Source organism: Puma concolor, chromosome B1 (assembly GCF_028749965.1).
Source record: "Puma concolor isolate L17-30 chromosome B1, mPumCon1.1.hap2, whole genome shotgun sequence".
Classification (NCBI taxonomy): Eukaryota; Metazoa; Chordata; class Mammalia; order Carnivora; family Felidae; genus Puma; species Puma concolor.
Genome location: NC_141670.1, coordinates 164,644,537 through 164,669,606, shown reverse-complemented (window position 1 = coordinate 164,669,606; position 25,070 = coordinate 164,644,537). Strand labels below are relative to the sequence as shown.

The following is a 25,070-nucleotide window of genomic DNA, read 5'->3' as shown; positions in this document are numbered from 1 at the left end:
CACGCATGCACAGATGTTACTCAGTTTTTAAGGAGACTTAAAACGATTAATAGTTAAACCACATTTGATTTTCATATTGGTAAGCTATAGGGCATCAGGAGTCAGTGTTTACCAAAATCTGACTAAAAGTTCAAGGACAGAGCAGCAGCAAAAGATGGAGGAATTTTGTGTTGTTCTGGATTATCCCAGGAATAGTGTTCTCTGGAAACCCCCAGTGAAGTATAAAAGTAAGGGCCATTTTTCTTAAAGACTGACATTTTGAAATAAGGCATGTAGTGTGTGTTATCTTACAAATTACAGGGTCATTGTTTTGAAAATTATAGACCAGTCTCAACATCTGTTTTTTAGGCTGCTTAAGTGTGGGCCCGAAAGAAGGCTGGTCATTTTAGGGTGTTTGAAGTGAGCTGTAATGATTTCCAGGCCTAGAGAAACCTTTGCGCCACAGCTGCTTATCAGAGAAGGGGACGGAAGGACAGATCCTCATTATGTTCTGTGTGTGAGGCCGAATCTTCCGACACCACATCCTGTGGCTGTCTTCAGAATCTTAGGGGCCTCACAGCTAACAAGAGTTGGTGTTAGGATGAGAGAGAAAAGAGGGTTACAAATGACAAATTGCAATAATTGACCTTAGTTATTTTTATGTAAACCCAATACAAAGAAGGCCTCATTTTTATGGAGGATACTACTTATGATAATCGTTTGTCATGGTTATTCCCCTTCAGAAACATTATGAGAGAGTCAGTCACTTTTATGAAAAAGGCTCTGCTTCTAAAAAATTGAGCACTGAATTGACTGAAGATGGGGAGAGCCTGCACGTTAGCTGCCATTTATTGAGGGCCCACTGTTGTGCCAGTTCTCCGACAACCTTGAAAATGACACTTGCCAGTTTTACAGATGAGAAAACAGGTCCAGAGAGGTTAACTAATTTACCCTGGGTCACACATTTAGTCAGTAGCAGGATCAGGATGTGGTCCTTGGTCTGTTCTGCACTTCCCGTCTTAATGCAGCGCAGCATTGCATTTCGGGCCCCATGCTTCCACTGTCCAAATACAGAGTATATGTTTATGGTCAGAAAATGTGGGTCCATGTGGGTACATACAGTATACTTTTTTTAGTAAGTTTTTGAAATGTTTACTGTATCTCAGGCAGGAAGAACTTGGTCAATAATAGGAGACGTTAGTTGTAGCACTACTGAATCATTACTTTTGGTAGGAGACCATAATTAAGTTGACTTTTTCTTTCATGTGGCTCATACTTTTAACTGATTCTGTGTCCTGTTACTTTTCACTCATATACCTTAACATCTCGATGCGTCATGCAAGTTACTGATTTAATAATTTGTATTAGACCTTTCTAGAAACCAGAGCCCTTTAGTGTGTAGTGTTCTAGAAGATATTTTTATCCTAAGGGAGTTTACTGATAATAGGTTGTAGAAAGTGTTGACCTCTGTGAACAACAACCAAAAAAAGATTGGAAAGATTAAGAGAAAGCTGGAGGGAAGACTGTAAGTGAAGAGATGCAAAAAGAGGACCAGTCTAGAGAGGTTAAAAAAAAAAGAGACTACCGTCCAACTCTAGCCATGAGTCCTAGCTTCACCAGTCCGTTCGATCTAAAGTCAGGAAATGGAGCTGCAGCAGAGGTGTGTGCACTTGCTGTCGTCCAGGGGACTCTGCCCGTCCCCAGCCACACACGTACCCAGAGTATTAAGCAATTGGGATGTCAGACTGTGTGTCCACAAGCAGTTCTGCCTGCATTGTGTGTGGATATTGTGGAAGCTGCTTTGATGTCCTTCTGCTCTTCAGGCTTACATACTTCTTCATGAGATGAATGTATTCTTCATGTGATTGAAGAACGTAAGCACTTTCATCTACTTTCCATAGCCATTGTGAGCCAGGTATCTTTACTTATAAAATCTTGGGCACACAGAGATTCTAACAATATAAGAGTTTTGGTTGGAAAGCTAAGATATACAAACATGCTTTTAATTTTAAAAGGAACAAAAGAAAATGAAGCCAATGAAATTTTAAATCTGTTATTGCTCCCAGTTTCTTTTGGGAAAAAACCCTCATTGTTACATAAAATTTCTAAATAACTGAAAGCACAAAACAAAATTGGACCTTTAATATGTAATTGTTTTATATTAGATCTAGTAATAATTGGGGAATGGCATCGTTTCCCTCAGTTCAACAAATGTATTTTGCATCTATTCTGTATAAGATGCTAATAACAACAACATGGAGGCTTCTAGCTTAGACTCAATTAGTCCAGTTGTCATGAAAAGTTTTTATTCCAATTTCAGTGACGAAGAACGATACAGATACAGGGAGTATGCGGAAAGAGGGTATGAGCGTCACAGAGCAAGTCGAGAGAAAGAAGAACGACACAGAGAGAGACGACACAGAGAGAAGGAGGACACCAGACACAAGTCGTCTCGCAGGTTTGCTCTCTTATAGTGAGTCACTTGGAAGCCAAGAGACGTTGGTGTGACGTTGGAAAGTTAAACATTTCCAAATAACTAGTAGACCATATGTGTTCCTCGTTGGAGGATTAAGAATAAGGTGTTGAAATAGTTGGTTCTTATAGGCTCAACAGAGGTTTTGAAATCTAACAAGACTGCATTTAATACCCATAGACTTGCTGCATTGTCTTGTTGGGAGAGGGTTTTGTTTAGCATGTGAACCAGTAATAGTCTTAAATTCTTTTATGCCTATTTACCCAAAGTCAACCCTAGAAATAATTTCCTTTTATGATTTAGTGCTTCCATTTCTAATTTGTAAAAGTTTTTCTGAATAAAGTATATGGGCTCTGAGACTCTAGGATAATATCAGGAAGGGGAGCTTGTAATGTAAATATAATCTGTATAAAAATCACGGAAACTGATTACTTCTCAAAATGTGCTTGAGAAAAAGAATGGTTTATTTAAAATCCAGTATTGAGAATTTACCTAGAATTTACCTAGACAAAGTGGGTTTTTTTTCTCACTACTTAAGAACACACCTTTTTTTCCTTCAGTAATAGTAGACGTCGCCATGAAAGTGAAGAAGGAGACAGTCACAGGAGACACAAGCACAAAAAATCTAAAAGAAGCAAAGAAGGAAAGGAAGCTGGCAGTGAGCCTGCCCCCGAACAGGAGAGCACCGAAGCTGCACCTGCCGAATAGGCGTGGCTAAGGCCTTGTGTGTCTGTCAGGGCCAGAAGTGTACCATAAATCTTGTTATTTTTCTGGATGATGTTTAAGAAATTTACCTTTAATCTTGTTCTGTTAGTATGAAAAGTTAACTTTTTCTCAAAATAAAAGAGTGAATTTTTCATGTTAAGTTAAAAATCTTTGTCTTGTAATATTTAAAAAAAATAAAGACAGCAATGACTTTGTATCCAAGAAAGTAATGTGAATGAGTCACTCAGCAGGGAATTTTAAAGAGCTGTGTACATACACAGTATCTGATGGTCAGGGTTCCACCTTGGCCATCATTTTCTTGAGTTAAATCAAATACCAGTCTCTTAAGAGATGGCGCTACAACAGGCACCTCTGAGTCTAAAAGTTAAGGGCAGTCTTTGTCAGCACTGCTGCGGCTGAAGACCTCAAGACACGGTCTTGATATCACAACTTTTTGATGGGTTTTCAGTGGAACTAAATGGGGAACTTTTATATCCAAATTAGTAAAATCTACAGGCCTTTGGGTGGTGTCTGAAATAACCTGCCCGAAGTGTAGTTTCTAGAGCAAGCACGTGGACAGATACCCGTCACTGTGACACAAAGTTGAACTGCTTCACGGCTATCTGCAGGAGCCAGGGTCAAGCTGGTTTGGCCTTTCTTGATGCTTTTTCCAAGGCTCATTGGTTGAGCAGCACGTGGAGTTTTTACATAGTTACTAGCTAATTGTGAATGAAAAGACAACAGCTTTGCATTAGTCATTTCCTATTAAATCTAAGAATACAGGTTTATAATAGTCTGTGAGCATTTTTAGGGATAAGCCTTAGGATGTATTTGTCAGTCATGGTAACAACATGGTTTTGAGAGAATCCGTTACTAGGATCCTGTGAGTAGTGCTAGTAGAAATGAACTTAATATCACATACTAAAAGACAATTATAATTTGAAAAATATTTATTTCTCATTTGATGAACAGTTTCTTCAGTGCACTTTTAAAATCCTCTGGCTGTAAATTGGTTTTTAAATGTCCATAATGTACACTTTACACGCCTCAGCATATACCAAATTTTTAATTATAGGATTTGAATTCAGTGGGGGCATACAAATTCTCTCAGCCATGTAAGAGCTTTTTAATGAATAGAAAAATATAAACAGAGTTGTAATGTGAAATCCTCCACGCTGAATAAGAACTATTACTAATGTTTATATTTTGAGAATTACATTTTCGGAGGTGTAATGGACTTTCATCAGATCACACTTTCCTGACATTAGTTTACATTTTTACAGTCTATCCTTTAAATATAAAAATTGACAAGATAAATATATTGTTTCAACTTAGCTTATTTGTGGTTTTCTGTTTTCCTACGACCCATCATTGGTTCTATAAAAAAGTGCCAGGCCAAGAAACAATAGTAAGAGTAATTTTTCCTTTAAGTTCCTTCAGCATCCTTGCCAAGCAAGCATGAATCATTCCTGATGTACTTCTACCATTGACAGCCAGAAGAATGTCACCACATCTAAAAAACATAAAACAACCCATGATTAACATTTTGGTCTGTAGCTAAGGTTAATGCAAGTGTATCTGGTGGTCCTAGCTCTTGCCACATCTGTCAATCTTAATTATATAAAATTCTAAAAAAACCTTCTAATGAAGGCTTTTCCCCCTCCTCACTTGAATTCTGCACACACTCTCCATTCAGCTTCTGTTAGAAAGGATGCTAAAAGTATGGGAAGTTGCTGTATGGGACCAGGGAATTCTTAGAAACTGAATGCTATGTAAATTTTTCTTACCAATAAAACAAGGTGTGTAATACATGAGATATTTCTAATGGGGCCATGCTTTTGCATATATAAAACACTGGAAATAAGCCATCATTATTACCTAATTCTTCCATCATTGTATGCTGGTGTTCCTTCAACAATGGACTTAATAAAAAAAGGTTTGTCCCCAATGTATTCTTCGTAACCTCCTACAATGCAGAAGCCCAGACTCCCAGCTGTGTTTCTTCGTAATATGACATCTTTACAGTTATACAGGTACCTGAAATAGAATGTAAGCAATTTATCTGCACAGATCGGTTGAACTCTTAGTAAGAATTAGGATTCATCTCCCGTGCCCTTTATTGGCATTTTTCAGACTAGCATTGGATGGGTCTTACTCAAAATTGTCATAGCCCAGTGACGTTTTGTGCTGTTAGCTGGCTTTTTCCAGTTGAACTGTTTCCCGTTGCTAAACACCCCTTAAAAAATACTATTATGTTCTGTTTACATGTTTAGTGGGAAAAATAAGCCTACTTTTGGCTTAAAGATTCAGTGTCTCAATTTATATTAAAAAGTTGGAAATGCCTAAATCCTTATTGATGAGCCAATTCAAGCCTACTTAGCGACATATTTTTATTTACTTGTGGATATAATTTTAATGCAGACAAAAATCCTTTAAATGATTAATCTCCATGAAAAAAAATTTAAACCTAACCCTAACTTGCCAAAGTTTTGACTCTTGAAATAATACCAGTTTAAATGTAGCTCTACATGCTTGACAGGTTATAGAGAAGTGTGCAGGCATAAAGTGAATGGAAATCGAGGTACTTTTAGAGATTAGAAGAATGATTCATAAGGGAGGAGAAAAAGTAAACCGAATAGCAAGGTACAGAAGGAATGGGAGAAGGAGAGGCCACAGGTCTTCTGTGAATGGGTACAATCCTCCTAGAGGTTAGAGGGAAGGAACTATTTGGTGGCAGCTGGACCAGTGTTGACACAGGTGCAAAGCAAGTGCAAACTGTGTTACAGTTGTGACAGGTTGTGTGTCAGGAACTGGATTGGACTAAAACCCCCCAGTTGAGGAACTGGTTTAAAAGAAAGCATTTTCATATTGGTAAAAATCAAGATATGATTGTTTTGTTTATAAGCTGTACCTTAAAATATTAACTGCCTTTTGGAAAACCAATAAACTGTCTCATGTGAAAGGTTTTGTTAAGTGATGACGTTGGTCATTCTATTTGTTACTGACCTTGCTAATCAGTGTAAATGTGACTTCATGACGTTGCTGATTCCAACTTAAAATAAGCTTTGACTTTGGTGGATAACTTTAAAATGTAGTGGTAAAATTCAACTCTGTTTTGTTTTGTATCTGTTGTCACACATAATTTACAGTAATTTCTTTCACTGATAGCTGAAAAATAACAATTTTCTTTTAATAAAACAACAACCATATTTTGATTGCAAAATACTCCTGCTGTATTTCACAGTAAGACCTCTGGTGTGAAACATTCACCCTGTAGGATCTGTGGCGTGTTAGATACCACATTTGCATGGCGGTTCACTGACTAGCTCATACACAACGCAGGTAACTGACAGTGCTCCAGACACCCCACGGCATTACATTCCTACCTGTGCCCAGTACTGGGGGGAAAGCAGATGAAGAATTCGGTGATTCCTACCCAAGGTCATCAGCAAATATGTTACCATTTCCCAGCCATCATTCCTTAAAACATAAAATGGGTACCTAGAGCAATACTTGAAACAGTATTTCTCATTCTTTGACTATTGGATTTTTTCATGGAGTATCACCTTGGATCTTTAATTTTTATTGAATATTTGATTTCATGTGGACAAGCTATAAACCTCACCATCTAAAAATTCTGTTCTAGTGTAAAAGCTTCAACATAACGTGAATGAATTGTGTCTATTTTCCTAGACTCTTGTTTTGATGTTGGAGAGAAGGTATCGGGATCATCTTTTAGCAGATGTTTATTGAGCGTACCACATTCTGGCCACTTGGGGTATCAGTGAACAGACAAAAACCCCTGACCACTCTGCCATGCATTCACGTAGATGGCAATGTTACTGAGAGATTTTTCACTAAGTACTCTCCTTACTTTTGTGTTGAGTAGTTTAACTTTGTAGCATAAGAACTCAGTACTGTAAACCCCTTCAAAATCAGACCTTGGTTACTTGGAACTGAGGAGTACTGGGCATTTTTTTTCTCAAGTTAAATGATTTCACTCCCCATTGGGAAATGTGGAAGCTGGCTTTGGTCAATGATGCTGAGGATTTACCTTTGAAATATTAAGCGACTTTAAATTCTATAAACGTGAGTTTTCCTATTCTGAAACTCTCTAAATTTAGGGCTCATTGAAGAAGAGTTGGATAATTTAAAAAAAATAGCAACGAATTTAGTAATTTTCTCCCAGTGAGAAAATTACGGTTACCTTAAAAAATAAACTCCATGTTAAGGAGCATGGTGAAGTCTTGGGTTGCTCAAGAAGCTGTAAAATTTTGTTACACTGGCTGTTCCTTCTCAGTCTCCAAGGATTCCCCTTTTCTCAGCAGACCTCAGTGTTTCACTGAGCCCCTACACTACCTAAGGGTGGTTCTCAAAGTGTCTGGAGATCAAAAACTCCTTTTGCCTTTCAGGGAGTCCAGAGATAAAAAAATAATTTTATCGTAATAGACATTATTTGCCGTTTTAAAAACTCTCATTTTTCTCATGAGCGTTTAAGCTCAGAGAACACAGGATGGGTGATCTGGCAACAGAGTGAATGCAGAGGTAGATGTGAGAGTCCAGTTATCTTCTGTTCAAGCCAAAGGGTAAAGAGGTTGGCAAATACTGCTACTCTTCTCACTATCTCACTCCGAAGTCTTTTCTGGGTTTCCACAGCACCCTGTGCCTGTATAATAGTAACACACATTAACTCATTTCTCCCCTATCCTACTGGTCCAGATGAGAGCATGTTTCGAAAGACTTCCAGATGTGGAGTGTGGCCCTGGGAGCCAACAGAAAACGAAGCAGAAGGTCTTTGGTGATTTCTGAGTCCCCTTGAGTTGAAGAGCATCTTCAGCTGAGGGGTAATCCTGGAGTTGCCGCCTATGGTGTGACCCTCAAAGCCTCAACTCTGGCGCTTTACAGAGAATGTTCGCCAACCCCTGACTTTGACTTTTCCTAGAAAAACACACAAGGAACTGGTAACCGTGATTACCTCAGGGGAGTGGATCTGAGGGGACAGGCATGAGAGACTCACCCTGCACCCTTCTCCCCTTTGGTGCCTCAGATTTCTTCTGTGATTATATTACTGTGAGGGGACGAGGGGCCAAAGGAAACTAAGGGCTGCCAGGGTGACCGAAGACCAGTGTTGTCTGTGCTGGCATCATTTCGCACTTCCTGTCTACTTCTTTTAAAGGAAATGAACCAAATCCAGACTATGCTTCTGGCAGGAGCAGAGAATCGCTGCCTCAGGCCAGGTGACAAAAAAAATGGAGACAAAGCCACTCGGTTGGTTATATTTGGAGTAAAAGCATCTCACATTTGTCCTGTCTACCACAAGTGAGGAACTCTGATAGATGATGAATAGCTTTCAAGCACGCGAAAACAAAAAACAAACAAACAAAACCTGCTTTCATAGACTCCAGTTTCAGAAAGATTAAAAAATGTTAGTTCAAGTAACTCTTCTTCCACTCAGGCTCAGTCCAAAATGCTTGCAGATTTTCAAACTGCCTCAATGCTCAATTTTCAACTGTTTAAAAATGTCCTTATTTTAAAAATAATCAACTAGGAAAGGCTCAAAAAGGAATCTAGGTCAGTGTATCTGAGGCAGGGATGTTTTTTAAAACCTCATTTGAAATTTGAAAAAAAAAAAAAAGACAAAGAGACCGTCCTATCTCCACCCTCAAGAAAAATGTCCTAAAACCAAACATCCTACTTTTATTCATTAAATCCAACGGCAGCATTTCATCTTCGGTGACTCTAATATTTAACATTTACATCACGCAGTTGGAATTTGTAAGGCAATCCTTTGAAGGTCAAGAGTTTGTGCTCTGCTGCAGGTGTGCAAACCCCAATTTATCTGTTCTTCAAAAATTTAACCTCTGCATCTAGCCATTTACAATGTCCTTAAAAACTGTCCCGACGTGTCTGCGCGAGACAATTTAATGGTTTCACATAAGGCTCCGGTTACGTCTCACTGAAATGACAACCCGGCTGCTCCCTGAAGTTTTCTAGAACTTTACAAGAGTAGGAACTAGAGAGTCTTGAGACATGCCCCTCAACCAGCACATGCTTCAACATCTGGGTACACGCAAGATGTTCTGCTGAAGGGTTTTACCTCTGCAAGTTCTGAGGATTCCACTAAAGTAAGGGAAGGTTCCAGAGTGGAGGAGCCTGGTTGGGTTTTAGCCCTCAGCCCCCGTCAGCTGAGCTCTCTCTGCTGCATGAGCCATACAACGTACAAGGGCAGCAGCCCAGGAGCTCCTCAACGTGAGTGTCTAACAATGTTTCCACATCCAGGCTTTCATCCTGCTCTGGGATTTCCGCATGCATTTTCAGTAACAGAAGGGAGGACAGACTTCTTTCAAATGGTCTCACAATCAAACGTGGGGCTCACAAGGATGCTAGTGCCACGAACGTGGCTAGTGCCGAGAGAGTAAGAGTGGTCCGGGAAATGCAACGGTTTCCTCCCACATCCCCGCAAGGATGTCAAGTTGGGACTCACCGTGGTAATTCCAGCCACATGATCCAGGACGGGGACCAGTCTCTGGCCGGGGCTACGTTGTGGTTGGAGTCCAGGGCTGCTGGGCTGCTGCTCGCTTCCTCGGGTTCACGTTCTTTGACTTCCAAAGCTTTCAGGACCACCAAGGAGGATGTGCTTTTCAATAATGCAACTGCCTCACTCCGGCTGACCTCTGTTAGTTCAATCCCGTTCACGTTTAACAAAATGTCACCTGATGGCCAGAGAAGCAGAAGCTATCTTTAGTGAGAGCGCAAATAGGAACTTCTAGAAAAGTGCAAAGGCGCAGGGGCTGACTGTGATGTGGGGAGGTGAGGAGGGTGAAGGGCCATGTCATTAGCCTCCTGCACTGACGTGAGGCTGAGTTCTCCAACAGCAAAATGGCTAGTGTGTGGGTGTTTCACGGCACTGGGAAGTTATGTTTGGAGGTTTCTAAAGCATACTCGTTAGTGTTTGGTTGTTGCCTTTAAAAAACAAAAAGCAGGGGCGCCTGGGTGGCTCAGTCAGTTAAGCGTCCGACTTCGGCTCAGGTCACGATCTCACAGTTTATGAGTTCGAGCCCCGCGTTGGGCCCTGTGCTGACAGCTCAGAGCCTGGAGCCTGCTTCACATTCTGTGTCTCCCTCTCTCTCTGCCCCTTCCCTGCTCATGCTGTGTCTCTGTCTCAAAAAATAAAATAAACATTAAATAAACATTAAAAAAAAAATCTAAAAAGGGAAAGCAGGTAGATAAATTAGCTTCGTTTACCATTTAATCAAAGAAAACCCACTTCTTCACTTGTTGTTTCTCGGTTTTAGCACAAGAGAGAGCATTTGGCAAAAGCTCCAAGTACCCGCATGGAGCCTGGCATGCGGTGGGTGCCCAACAAACGTGGACTGCCTGAAGAAGAGACCACCCCTGAAAGGGTCTGGCAGAGGAGAACACAGCAGTTAAGAAAAACGAGCTGGAGCGATGCTCTTAAAGGGGGGAAAGGAGTTAACATTGTGGTTCACTGCAAAGGTGATAGTAACTTCCATCGGTTAAGCACCTACTACGTGCAGGGCCATTTCCATACACCATCCCGCACAGTCCTCTGCTCGCATTCTCTCGCTAACAAGCCACTTCTTGGCGGACCTCATCACTCTCCACCCCGCTGCTTGGGTGAAAAAGAGCAAGAGAAACCAAAAGACCTACTTCTCCTACCTCCAATTTCTATTCTTTGATCTCTCTCCTAATCTCCTGCCTCCTTTGACTCTCATCTTTTTCACACAGAATAACCATAGCAAGAGTAAAAAGATAGGAAGAGACAGATGGGAAAGGCTTGACCACCAGCCCAAGCCCTGCCTGACCCCAAAAGAAGCACTGTTAGGTTGGCCAAAGAAATCCCTTACCATGCCCCCCACCCCGCCCTGCCCCCACCCATGGCTCCTCAGGCTGAACAGCTGTACTTCCGGAACTTCACATGATCTCCTGAATCTGAATCTCCTTCAACGACTTAATTGCTCAACCATCTGAGCTACCCCTTCGTGGGAATTGACAATATTATTAAAGATACATATTTGGCATCACCTTCCTTCATTCAGAGTAACCCAGGACACATAAGATTAAAATAATTAGGGGCGCCTGGGTGGCCCAGTCGGTGGAGTGTGCAGCTTCGACTCGGGTCATGATCTCGCAGTCTGTGAGTTCGAGCCCCGCGTCGGGCTCTGTGCTGACGGCTCAGAGCCTGGAGCCTGCTTCTAATTCTGTGTCTCCCACTCTCCCTGTCCCTCCCCTACTTGCGCTCTGTCTCTGTCTCAAAAATAAATAAACGTTAAAAAAATTTTTTTTAGATAATGAAACTTTTTTTTTTTAACCAGTGGAAAAGAACCTAGCATGGTACTTTCATGATAAATATTACTTCATGGTAAATAATGTAAATGGTAAATATTCATTGGCTCAAGATCCATGAAAGTATTTCTCCCATCCAACCCACGAAATGGAACAATTCATGAATAGGTTCATCACAGGATCAATCCGGCAAAAGAATCACTTAGAAAGAATGGAACCAAATTATGCCATGTAGTCGAGGCCACTTGCTCATAACTGTAGAACTTCTCCATCACTTCTTGGCATAGTTTGCAGGTGCCCACTTTATTAGCAAGCCAAGGGGCCCACATCGACCCACATAAACTAAGAGGGGTGAAACCCAGTCCAGCAACTAAACCCAAACCAGTCAAGATCAATGGGTAACAGAGGTCCTGGGCAGATCAACGTCTCATTCTCTTGTTAATTCTGGAAGCAGTTACCTAACCCAGCAAGCTGCTAATTCATTTTTAACCCTCTGCTGCCCCAGTACCTTAAGTCTCTTTTTACCTGTTTTTATTCTTCCATCTCTGCTTATGACTCCTCCGGGCTCCACACTGATGACATAGATAGGCAAATCCCATTCCCTATGTGATGCTCCCCCTGCAACGGTCATGCCGAGAGATTCGCTGGGGTCTTTTCGGACACTTACCACCTTCTCGTGGCAAGTGACCACAGGATGGAGGGGCTAAAGGCACAGACAGAAAAACAAACACGGCATATCTGGTCACAAGTGGGTTTGCATTTCCTACATACAAAAGCTACCAAAGCTGGATAAATATCAGATGGTAGTCCTTGCCCTCACAGAGAAAGACGCGCTCAGACACCCCACACTTTGCCTCCACCCTCAACAGAGTTGCATTATCCCAAACTCTATAGGCTCAGAGAAAGTTTACATTTCAAATAGAAATGGAAACAAACAAACAAACAAAAAAAAAAAAAAAAAGGAAGAGGAACAGGTTGGAAACCACTGCAGAAATATTAAGCACACAAAGTGAACTACATCCCAAATATTCCAAGTGACTCATTCATTCCTGATAGCAGGGGGTATTTCCGAAAACTCTTGTCATTCATGAGAATCAGGATTTTTTTCTAAATTAGAAAAAAGTATTTGCAACAACATGAATGGAACTAGAGTGTATTATGCTAAGTGAAATAAGTCAGTCAGAGAAAGACAAATATCATACGATTTCACTCATATGGGGAATTTAAGAAACAAAACAGATAAACATAAGGGAAAGGAAGCAAAATTAAGATAAAAACAGAGAGGGAGACAAACTATAAGAGACTCTTAAATTCAGAGAACAAACTGAGGGCTGCTGGAGGGGAAGTGGGTGGGGGGGATGGGCTAAAGGGGTGATGGGCATTAAGGAGGACACTCGGGGTGAGCACTTGGTGTTATATGAAGTGACGAATCACTGGGTTCTACTCCTGAAAATCATTATTACACTGTAGGTTAACTAATTTGGATTTAAGTGAAATTTAAAAATTAATTGAAAAAAGGAACTGTAATTAAATAGTCTTCAGTTTAACTTAGGTAGAGGAAGTCAATTATAGAACTCCTTAAAGAAAAAATAATAATGGATTTCTGGGGCGCCTGGGTGGCGCAGTCGGTTGAGCGTCCGACTTCAGCCAGGTCACGATCTCGCGGTCCGGGAGTTCGAGCCCCGCGTCAGGCTCTGGGCTGATGGCTCAGAGCCTGGAGCCTGTTTCCGATTCTGTGTCTCCCTCTCTCTCTGCCCCTCACCCATTCATGCTCTGTCTCTCTCTGTCCCAAAAATAAATAAATGTTGAAAAAAAAAAAAATAGATATCTGTAAAAAAAGAAAAAATAATAATGGATTTCATAGATATCCCATTCAATGGATAACTGGGTTCTCCCCAGTTGGCATCTTCACTCTTCACATATCTCTGAAAAATATGCAGTTCTACCCTTGAATTATATTATGTAAAAATATAGCATACACATTGTATAGCATACATTGAAGACCAACTTTTGAAAAATAAGAGAACTGTGATTTTGATTCAACAACTCTAGACCAAAAACAGTCAAAGCTGCATGCAGTGTTATCTTAAAGCAGTAAGAGTTGGTCAAGGGCGCTGTTTACCAATGAATACAGATCAGCATGTACTTTTATTTTTTAAAAAAAATTTTAATGTTTATTTTTGAGAGAGATAAAGAGACAAAGTGTGAGCAGAGGAGGGGCAGAGAGCCAGTGAGACACAGAATCTGAAGCAGGCTCCAGGCTCTGAGCTGTTAGCACAGAGCCTGGTGCAGGGCTTGAACTCATGAACCGCAAGATCATGACCTGAGCTGAAGTCAGAAGCTCAACTGACTGAGCCACCCAGGTGCCCCTCAACACATACTTTCCTAAAAATGTATTCTCCTCCCTGCTTGTGCAATGACTTGGGAACTAAACGGGAATGTGCCCTGCAAATAAATATTTATAATACTTGATCAGACCTCAGAGAAGTCTCTGGTTCAAGAGAGAGTTTACAGTTGTATCTAAAGGAAGGAAATTGGGGCGCCTGGGTGGCGCAGTCGGTTGAGCGTCCGACTTCAGCCAGGTCACGATCTCGCGGTCCCTGAGTTCGACCCCCGCGTCGGGCTCTGGGCTGATGGCTCAGAGCCTGGAGCCTGTTTCCGATTCTGTGTCTCCCTCCCTCTCTGCCCCTCCCCCGTTCATGCTCTGTCTCTCTCTGTCCCAAAAATAAATAAATGTTGGAAAAAAAAAATTAAAAAAAAAAAAATAAAGGAAGGAAATTAGGGGCGCCTGGGTGGCGCAGTCGGTTAAGCGTCCGACTTCAGCCAGGTCACGATCTCGCGGTCCGTGAGTTCGACCCCCGCGTCGGGCTCTGGGCTGATGGCTCAGAGCCTGGAGCCTGTTTCTGATTCTGCGTCTCCCTCTCTCTCTGCCCCTCCCCCGTTCATGCTCTGTCTCTCTCTGTTGCAAAAATAAATAAATGTTGAAAAAAAAATTAAAAAAAAAAAAAGGAAAGAAATTAGAAAACACATCTGGTAAAAAAAAAAAAATCAGGGTACAAAAGACAGTGTAAGTATACTACCTTTTGTTTAAAATGGTGTAGGAATGAGAATTTGTATTAATATTTGCATTTTCATGAAGAAACTCTGGAAACAAAGAGGTTTTTTGGGCACGGAGGGGGGAACTGGACAGATCAAGCATGGGTGAGGGGCTCCTTCCTGTATCGTCTCCATTTTCTGAAACCTGGGAATAGATTATCTGTCCAACAAATCAACTGAATGATAATTAAACTTCTGTAAAGTTGATGGTTAACATCATATAGAATTACTGCCTGAATGCATGAGTCCATTTTTAATGCTTCATTATGAAGATAAGCTTAGTTTTTTGTGTGTGTATTTATTATCTCACAATTTTCTATGGTATAAAATTACCCACCTCTGTTCTAATGGCCTTACTGCATCCAGTAACGGCCTGTTGACTGTATCCCTAGCATTGAACATAGCATTTGGCATATTCAAGATGGTAACTATGTGTTTGTCGAATAAACGGGTGATAAATTACGGCTGACACAAATTGTTTTTGGTAGTGACGAAATACTAAAATAGGGATTGCAAATTATTATGGCAAGGTTTTGTTACAATTAGTGCTTACAAGGTCTGGGTTGTGTGTTTCTCTAAACCCCCATAACCTTGAAGAGACTGGTCATCAGACGCGGGTTGCAAAACGGAAATGGGACCTTCTTCAGGGCAAAGTTTCAAAATAAAACAGAGAAGTAACAGTTGTGTACACAGTGGCTCTAGCATTCCAGAGTAGATCTGGAGGTGCTCTCAAGGTCCGTTCTCAGTATGTAACTTTTCTCGTCCACAAAGCCATGAGATGTAGGATGTCTCTGCCTTTAATCACAGACATCTCTCAAAAGAGCCCTGTTTGGAGATGCAGACAGTTCTGAAATGCACCCAACTCAGGGCTAAGTTCTAAACCTGGAGACTCCTACTGGCTGCTCTGTTTCTTCAGCTCATTCCTGGGGATAGTCGTACAACATTTACTCCCAAATCACAAATAAGGTCTTTCCTCCATTGTTTCCACATGGAAGCCAGGCATGCTGTTGGCACAGCTGATCAATCTCCCAAGGTGATGACTAAAACACAGTACGGAATGCTCTGGAAAACAAGGACATCTTTTCACATTAAAAAAATATATGTACACACAGGGGTGCCTGGGTGGCTCAGTCATTGGGCGTCCGACTACGGCTCAGGTCGTGATCTCATGGCTCATGAGTTTGAGCTCCGCATTGGGCTCTGTGCTGATAGCTCAGAGCCTGGAACCTGCTTGGGATTCTGTCTCCCTCTCTCTCTCTCTCTCTCTGCACCTCCCTTCTCACGCTCTCTCTCCTTCAAAAATAAATGAACATTAAAAATTAAAAAATATATATGTACACACACATACACACTGTATTGCATTCTTGAACAGCTTCCTAGTACTTCATCATGTGTATATGTCATATCCTCCATTGATGACCATTTTGGTTGTTTATAAGTCTCGTGAAAAATTAAACAGTGTCACTGCAAACATCCTTAGACAACACATATCTCGTACGCTTGTGTAAATATTTCTTTAGGCTAATACCTAACAGTACAACTGCTAAATCAAAGAACCTGAGCATTTTACATTTTGATACATACGACACAGCTCTATCATCTATAATCTCACCAATACCTTGTGAAAATGCTGATTTCCCACAATTCTGCCAACCCTGGGTTTTATCAGTATTTACAACATTTGCCCAGATGAACAGAAGATTGCAAATAATCGCCTAAGTAATAAGCTGAAACACGTTTTATTGTTAAACTTCTAACAGTAACAGCATTTTCGATCTTGTAATACCGTCATCACTCAAGCTCCCCCAACTTACTTATGAAGAGGGTAAGCATGCCCATTGGGGCAGCCCTGTGATGGGAAGAAATGCATCTGGAATGGAAGATATGCCTTTGACCTGAGAATCCTTTAGTTAAAAAAAAAATGGGTCACTAAATTCATTTGAAGGATAAGTAGAAAACTTACTTATCTCATGAAAGATTCCAGAAATGGTTTCTCACCTGCCACACCAGATAATAGAAATAAGTGAGGCCTCGGGCACCTGGGTGGCTCAGTCACTTAAGTGACTGGATCTTGGTTTCGACTCAGGTCACGATCTCATAGTTCATGAGTTTAAGCCCCGCATCAGGTTCCGCAGCTGGCAACACAGAGCCTGCTTGGGATTCTGGGTCTCCCTCTTTCTCTGCCCCTCCCACACCCGTGCTGTCTGTGTCTCTCTCTCTCTCTCCCTCTCTCTCTCTCTCTCTCTCAAAATAAATAAATTAAAAAGTGAGGCTGTAATTATTTTGTTGTGAATAAATATTCTTTGAACAATGCACAGATTGGCCAGATACTCTTTGAGGAAAAAAGAAAGAAATACAGTTTGTTATCTACTTAAATGTGTTTGGGCAGAAAAACTGAGACTCAACCTTGAAACAATTCTGATCAAGGAAGCACAGCTGGCCGGGGGAAACTGAGGACTGACACCCAAGAGATCTGAGTAAATCCATGGTCTCCCCGCCCACACTACTCTGCTTTCAGAGGCAATATTTTAACATGTGATAAAAAAAAAAAAATTAACCTATTAATTTTCAGGTTCCTGTCAGAAAAAAACACATGAAAGAATCAGTTACCCAAGAATGAAAGGTTTATCTTATTGACTAGAGAAATCCAATCCAATCCTGTCAAATAAAAGACCTGACATAGAAGATCTGACTGCTGAAACCTATGTTCTCTTGGCTGCACAGGTAGGTTATTTATGCTTTTAGATCCAAGTTCCTGGAGAGCAGCATCTTCTTCCACACGTCATCAGTGCTTACCCAACAGCCTTGCTGTACTGAGCAAGGAGATGTTTCAAGCACCAATGGGCTCAACACACATGACTGGGCACCCCCTAAATAGGAAACATGTCCCTTGTATTTTGGACAGCCATCTGCCTTCCACACCAGAGGGAGAGACTCACGTTAACAATGGAAAAAACCACGTACCGCCACGAACCCTTCACACCCAGAGTTGCCCAATCCTCATTGAGGAGAAGGAGAATGAAATACAACAGCGATCTTCTTTTCCATCTGTGTTTTCTCCCAAACGCCTTCCCTGCTTCAGAGACCTGAGGATGTTCCCGGATGTTCGAAAACATAATTTGGTACGAACTAATTCAAGCTGGCTGAAAAGCATCGTGAGCACTAGTCTACTTATCACTCAGCTGTAAAAATACTTTAAAACAGTTTAGACATAAAAACAAGTATAAGGATGAACATAATGACCTCCCATGTACCTTGCCACCCAGCGTAGGAAATACGTGCTCCAGTACAGGTGGAGTCCCTCCGTGATTTCTTTCTGGTCACTTTCCCTTTCCTGTCCCACAGAGGCAGCCGCGCGCCTCCATCTGATGCCTTTCCATCTTTGCTTTTCAGTTGGCTACAAACATTTCTGTCTCCCGAGTCTTGGTTTGCCTTCTCTGAGCTTTGTCTCATTTAAGCTCCTACTTTAAAAAGCCACGTTGTTTCCTAGATAAAGCAAGGCTTAGGGTCATAAAAAACTAATCGAAGAGCCACGTATGTCTTAGTTTTGTTTTAAATAGGCTGTGTGCGTGTGTGTGTGCACGCGCGCATCTCATCTCAAAAGGCAGACACACCTATAAATTAAAATGAGACTCTTAAAATTTCCCACCAGGCCAGTTTGTTCGGTACGTTTCCCAGGAATTAAATACACGACAGAGACTGCAGCAAAACTTTGATCAGCTCATCTCGGTTGTTTCCGTGATTCGTAGCAGTTAGGTGAAAGGGACTAACAGACCCACAGAGCTGGTGGAAGCCTCATTCTTAGTGGCTTAATGACCAGACTACAATATGGTCTGGGTAACCCAACTATAATTAGTTAATTAGATTAAACCTTAACTAAGCTAATAAACTAGTTTTCTATTAGTAAACACCATTAGTTTATTTATTTATTTATTTACCATTAGTTTAATTTAAACACACTAATGCTATTTACTAGTGAAAAGATACCAGGAAGCCCTTACCCATAAAATGTGTTAGCAGGAGGCACCTGGTCTGTCTAGGTTGCTTATTGTAAAAAAAAAAAAAAAAAAAAAAAAAAAAAAAGCCTGGAATTTATGGATGTATGGGGCACGGCTGGCTGGCTGGGGAAAGAGAGGGTTGTAGCCTTGTAGGCTATGTTATTAAAAGTCAGGATTCTGAGAGGCATCTGGGTGGCTCAGTCGGTTAAGCGTCTGACTTCAGCTCAGGTCATGATCTCACAGTTTGTGGGTTCAAGCCCGGCGTCAGGCTCTGTGCTGACAGCTCAGGGCCTGGAGTCTGCTTCGGATTCTGTGTCTGTCTCTGGCCCTTCCCTGCTTGTGCTCTGTGTCTCACTCAAAAATAAACAAACAAACAAACAAAAAAATTTAAAAAAAAAGAAGATTTTGAGGATTGTTTCTGCATACATTACTCAAAAACCCAGACTTGTGAGTTATTCCAAACTGAAGCATAGTCTGACACGATTGCTCAGACAGGCACTCCCTAATCTCTGTTACAACGAGAGCAGGCTACCTATAGACTTGTTTTAATTACAAGTGATTGAATGCAATCAGATTTAGGAGAACTGGCTAGAAATCCATTGCCATCACAATAGGATGCCAACCCAAGGCTACAGGACTCTGAATTTGGGCTAAGCAAGGTTTGTGTTGCTTTCGATACCCACCCAAATGGAGAGGTGATGGCGTTGCCTCTGACAGAAGAGACCGACAGGAGTACAAACTGGGCTGAGTCACCTCATTGAAAGAGAAGCTGCACATTGCTGACCTGAAGGACGCAAGCAGCCCGTAGGTGCACTCTGCTTCATTCACATCATCCTACATTTTTCTCTGACTTTAAATGCCACAACACAGGGCATATGCTTTCTCATTCGCCCCATTCCCCACCACTCCCTAATGTTACATGAACTCCAAGTGTATATATGATCTTCCCAGTTCTTCTGAAAAAAAAAAAAAAATGAACGTACTAAAATTAGCAGGGGAATTGTTATTTTAATTTTCAGGCAGATTGGGAACTTCAAAAACCAAAAGCCAAGCGAATCTCTTGTTTCATTTCAAAATGAATGAAAACGGTCCTTAAGCAACGCGACTGTTGGAAAAACATGACATCTCTTTGGCTTAGACTAGAAATTAGGTCCCCATATGGAGTCTGCAAGATCAGGTTTCAAAACTTGCCTGCACCTTCTTCTCTCTTGTTTGGATGGGAGACACCTGCTATCTCACTGGGTCTCGAAGATGGGACCCCGGGCTTTTTGTTTCACAAGGCAAGTCAGACAGTGTTTAAGTGATGAAGTCCAGAGAGTACGCTTAGAAATGTTAAAGTGTTCAGCCTTCCCAAGCAATTGCTTCCCGCAGGAGGAGTGGACATAGCCTGGCTGGGGCTCACCTTGGGAGTATTGCTCCTGTCCCCCGGCCCCGGGGACTGGCTCCTGTTGCTGTCCCAGCCGGCTTCCTGAAAGATGTCAGGACTCTGCAGCCGAACCTGGCGGGACACGACGAGGTGAACGCGCCTTTCACTGGCCTGGGTAAGAAGACACAGACGTTAGCCACCCTCAGAGCTTCCATCCAAAGCATTGGGCACCAGAGGCTTACCAGGATGGACATTTTACTCTACCTTTTTTTAGAGAAAAAAAAAAAAAGGTGTCTAGTATTTCTCACAGCAGTGCCCATTTTATAATTTGGCAAGAGCATGAGACTCATTTCCTTTACTTTTTTAAAATTTTTGTTTAAGAGAGAGAGAATGGGGAGAGGAGGAGAGGGGAGGGAGGGAGGGAGGGAGGATGAATGGGGGAGGGGGAGGGAGAATCTTAAGCAGACCCCACACTCAGCATGGAGCCTGACTCAGGGCTTGATCCCACAACCCTGGGATCATGACCCGAGATGAAACCGACAGCTGGATGCTCAACCCACTGAGCCACCCAGGTGCCCTTCCTTTAGCTTTAAATCAGGTAAGGAAACCTACTTCAAGGGAAAAACTAGGGAAGGTTTGATGCATCCAACAGTTTTTGAAAAGACATCATCGAACACGGTTATTTTTCAGAGATGGCTCCTTTGCACACAAGCCACATCTGAAGGGCTTTCCAGATAGAACCGAGTATACGGTGTAAAGTTGCAGCTCAGTCTAAAACCCAGGCCAAAGGTGAGCAGGACAGAAAAAGGAACAGAGTTGGTGGCGGCAATGCTACCAACATAAGAGTAGAAATCCCGCATGTACAGAATTCAACATTTGGGCACGGGAAAGGAGAAACAGTTTAGAAATACAGGGATGAGTCAATAGTGCAAATGCAACCCGCTTAAGGGCCTTTACCCTGAGCCTTTATCTTTCATGTGGCTATCCCCAGTTCTGATTACTATTCCCCTCAGCTATCAACATCGATGCTTGCACAGAGCATTCCGGAGAGCAAGTGCGTTGCTTACTGGGGAGAGTCTATTCCACATCGTAAATTTACAAATTGGATTTGTGCCACAGATGAATTTCAGATCTGCTTGAGAGCATTCAGCGTTATTCGCAAACTGCTGACTACTGAGACTCCAGATCCGCGGGGCAGATAGAGGAGACATTAATTAGCCCTGTGAAGCGCAGATAAACAAAGCTCCCTGATGGCCCGGAGTGGATTAGAAAGGTCCCCAGGAAGGACTAGGATTGGGCACGAGGAGGAGAGAGGGGTTTTGGGGGTTCCTCTCTTCATGTCATCCGCTGACCACCCTTCACCTCTGCAGAGACGGACACTGCCTGCCTGCCTTCTCCATTTACAGGTATGGCTGCCAGACTGTGGAAAAATCTGGTCAGGAAGGAGGACCTTGTTTTTAATTTTTTTTTAAAAACGTTTATTTTTGGGGCGCCTGGGTGGCGCAGTCGGTTGAGCGTCCGACTTCAGCCAGGTCACGATCTCGCGGTCCGTGAGTTCGAGCCCCGCGTCAGGCTCTGGGCTGATGGCTCAGAGCCTGGAGCCTCTTTCCGATTCTGTGTCTCCCTCTCTCTCTGCCCCTCCCCCGTTCATGCTCTGTCTCTCTCTGTCCCAAAAATAAATAAACGTTGAAAAAATAAAAATAAAAAAATAAAACGTTTATTTTTAATAGAGACAGAGACAGAATGTGAGTGGGGGAGGGGCAGAGAGAGGGAAACACAGAATCCTATGCAGGCTTCAAGCTCTGAGCTGTCAGCACAGAGCCCGACGCGGGGCTCGAACTCACTGTGAGATCATGACCTGAGCTGAAGTCGAACACTCAACCGACTGAGCAACCCAGGCGCCCCAGGAGGACCTTGTTTTTAAAACCTGAAGCAATCAAAACCTCATCAGTGAAATCAGGTCCCCACGGTTGTCCAACACTGCCCAGCCCAAACCTTCATGATTTTGCGTGCTTGTATTAATAAACATTTCTTCTCAGGGCTCTCTTGAAACTTAGGGATCATCAACTGGGTAGCTGTAAGTCAGATGAACTTTTAAAAACAGCTGCTAAAATCCACTAAGCGTGGCTATGGTGAACATCAAGGTGGATGGTGGGCCAGTTGAGTTGACTCATCTCAAATAAATTACAAAAATCCTACTGAACAGGCCCCAAAAGCAAGTTCAAGTTCTTCATTTTCCTTCCCATAAAGCCCAGTCATCACTTTTGCTGGTCTATGTAATCAGTATTTCTACACCTTTCCTCTGTTCCTTGCCTCTCTTGAATCCCTTGGTGTTTCTCATCACGTATAAAGCTTGCATCAGAACAAAAACTAACAAGCTCAGGAAACAATAATGCGGCAAGCTGACATGAAGAACTATGGTATTAGCCAACTAAATTCAATTCTTGGAAGAGTATTTTGTAATACTGTTTCTTTATCCTGTAAGCCTCACTTTTCCTAATGAGGTTATCGCTAGGAACTTTCTGAAGCAAAAATTCCTAGTGATAAGCAGCAAAACACTCAAGTCAAAACTCCAACTGCTGAGCCCAAATTTGCTCTTTATCTGCAGGGAAAGTCCAATGTTTTGAAGGATCTCAGCAGGGGGTTTGTCTTTGGCCCGCACATCGCCATCACGTTCACTTCGTGAACGTGAGCAGTCATGTGTGCTAAGCATCTCCTAAGAATGGAGAAAATCTGAGCCTTTCATCTCAAATCAACTTGCCAGGCAAAATTCAAAATGCCAAGGAGCAGCCTGCAAGAGCTGTTTAATTCACATTTTCAAACACAAATTTCTCGCTGGATTTTCAAATGTCGACTTTGGCATTAAGTTGCCGGCAGGAACAACCCTCCAATAAATGAGTCTGGTATCCATTTGCTTGGAAATAAATTCTCCGCAAGGCTGGATCTGTGGCTCTTACCGGCCACCTTACAAATTGTTCTCAGGGAGACTACTGGCTGCACTTTCTCTCCTAGTGTTTGAAGTTGTGAGGTGGAAACTAGGCTAATGTGTTTGTACTGGCTCTCGCCTCAGCAGCAGCTGGGTGCAGTGTTGAGAAACAGCCCTTGTTAGAGAGACAAGTGAGAGCTATCGTTGCATTTATAATAACGTGAACTTGCCTGTACTTAGTGCTCCATCAACAAAGATTTTAATGAGCGTTTCTTTAAAAATAATTCATCCTGCGTCCACATTCCCCACCAGCTTCCTTTCCAAGGATCCCAGAGTTAGGCAGTCTATCTTTGGGTTTCAACGTATAGTCGTGGGGATGGTTCTCTCTATACTGTTTGGGGTTGCCCCCTCTTAGGCTCCCTTCCACCAATTGTTCAAGTATAACGGTCAGTTCATCTATCCTGGGCTCAAAATGCCTTTGGGAAATTGGGGACCACTTGTTCCGTGTAATTAAAAAGTCACATATAGCACTGCTAGGAATTTACCCAAGGGATACAGGAGTGTTGATGCATAGGGGCACTTGTACCCCAATGCTTATAGCAGCACTTTCAACAATAGCCAAATTATGGAAAGAGCCTAAGAGTCCATCAACTGATGAATGGATAAAGAAGTTGTGGTTTATATACACAATGGAATACTACGTGGCAATGAGAAAGAATGAAATCTGGCCTTCTGTAGCAACGTGGATGGACCTGGAGAGTGTTACGCTAAGTGGAATAAGCCATACAGAGAAAGACAGATACCATATGGTTTCACTCTTATGTGGATCCTGAGAAACTTAACAGAAGACCATGGGGGAGGGGAAGGGGGGGGAAAAGGGAGGGAGGGAGGCAAACCATAAGATACTCTTAAAAACTGAGAATAAACTGAGGCTTGATGGGGGGTGGGAGAGTGGGGATGGTGGGTGATGGGCATTGAGGAAGGCACCTTTTGGGGTGAGCACTGGGTTTTGTATGGAAACCAATTTGGCAATACATTTCATATTAAAAAAAAGTCACATATACAGAAGAGATGTCAGGCATCATCTAATCCAACACGTTCTCTGTAACCCATATTCTAATTCCCCCACAAAATCCCTGTCACATTGTCACCCATCTCATGCTTCGGTGCCTCCAATGACAGTGAACTCACTGTGTCCCCAGGCTGCTTGCGCCATACTTGGCGTTAATTAGAAAGTCTGTCCTCAGGCTGAGCTAAATGTACCGTTTTCTTGCTTACCCATTGGCTCCCGTGATGTTCTCTCGGGCAGCCCCAAATCAATTTCCATGTAACAAACTTATTTGAAGATAACATTCACTGTTCTCCCTTGGCTCCTTTCCTTTCCAGGTCAAGTATTTCTAGTTTCTTTAATATTTCATATGTTTTCAAGTCATCTCAAAAGCTTGACAAAGTCTGGACTCACTCTAATAAAGTCTTTTTTTTGATGGACCAGCTGCCCCCAGGACCTCCATGATGGGCCCAGTTGGCCATGTCATATATGCAGACGCGATTATCTCTGTGCCCTATGAAGCCAAGAACTCCATAGAGGTCTGTCTTCATTATTACTAATTAAAAGATTACTGATTAATTAAAAGAGATGATTGATTAAAAGATGTCCTCACTAAGGGACACATTACATCAATGAAACCTAACTCTGAGATCACGTATGGCACACAGACCACACGTGGCAATACAGACAACAGGAGGCATCAGAAGAGAGTTAGCACTTGAGATGCTAGAAAAATACCAGAGCCATCAGTCATTTGTCGACATGGCACCATACTACGCAATGACGTGCAGAAGCAAAGTCCTTGCCCTGACCCTCCCTTCCAGGGGGCAAGAGGAATTCTGAGAAAAATGCCTCTCACGGAGCAAAAAGTCAGGGGCTCCAGAAATAGAACTCCAGGACAAGCTAATGGTGCATGTAAGTGGATAGTTGCTATGAAATAAACTTGGTGAAAGCAAACCTGGTGTGAGTTGATTTGTTCACCACTGAAACATTAGCACGTAGCATAGAGCCTGATGCATTTTTTAAAAATGTGTATTTATCTGGGGGGAGAGAGCAAGAGTGCGCACATACGTAGGGAGCGGCAGAGAGAGAGAAGGAGCCAGAGAATCCCAAACAGGCTCTTCGCCATCAGCGCGGAGCTGGACGCGGGGCTCGATCCCACAAAACCACGA

The 25,070-nt window shown here is 42.3% G+C and overlaps 2 protein-coding genes across 28 annotated transcripts in view; one reads left to right on the top strand and one right to left on the bottom strand.

Moving 5' to 3' along the window:
* The window catches only part of FIP1L1 (factor interacting with PAPOLA and CPSF1), an 82,617-nt gene extending 76,237 nt beyond the window's left edge, over window positions 1-6,380 (top strand). For all 25 annotated transcript variants that reach the window (XM_086705073.1, XM_086705072.1, XM_086705067.1 and 22 more), the window contains 2 exons: window positions 2,300-2,437; window positions 3,013-6,380. In XM_086705073.1, coding sequence (XP_086561199.1) covers window positions 2,300-2,437; window positions 3,013-3,160 — 286 coding nt within the window. In that variant the 3' untranslated portion in view covers window positions 3,161-6,380. The remainder of the gene's footprint in view (window positions 1-2,299; window positions 2,438-3,012) is intronic.
* Window positions 4,090-25,070, bottom strand: part of LNX1 (ligand of numb-protein X 1) — a 191,787-nt gene continuing 170,806 nt past the window's right edge. For all 3 annotated transcript variants that reach the window (XM_025921479.2, XM_086705050.1, XM_025921480.2), the window contains 5 exons: window positions 19,961-20,095; window positions 11,990-12,167; window positions 9,642-9,870; window positions 5,036-5,194; window positions 4,090-4,670 (listed from right to left, as the gene is read on the bottom strand). In XM_025921479.2, the coding sequence (XP_025777264.2) occupies window positions 4,535-4,670; window positions 5,036-5,194; window positions 9,642-9,870; window positions 11,990-12,167; window positions 19,961-20,095 (837 nt within the window). In that variant the 3' untranslated portion in view covers window positions 4,090-4,534. The remainder of the gene's footprint in view (window positions 4,671-5,035; window positions 5,195-9,641; window positions 9,871-11,989; window positions 12,168-19,960; window positions 20,096-25,070) is intronic.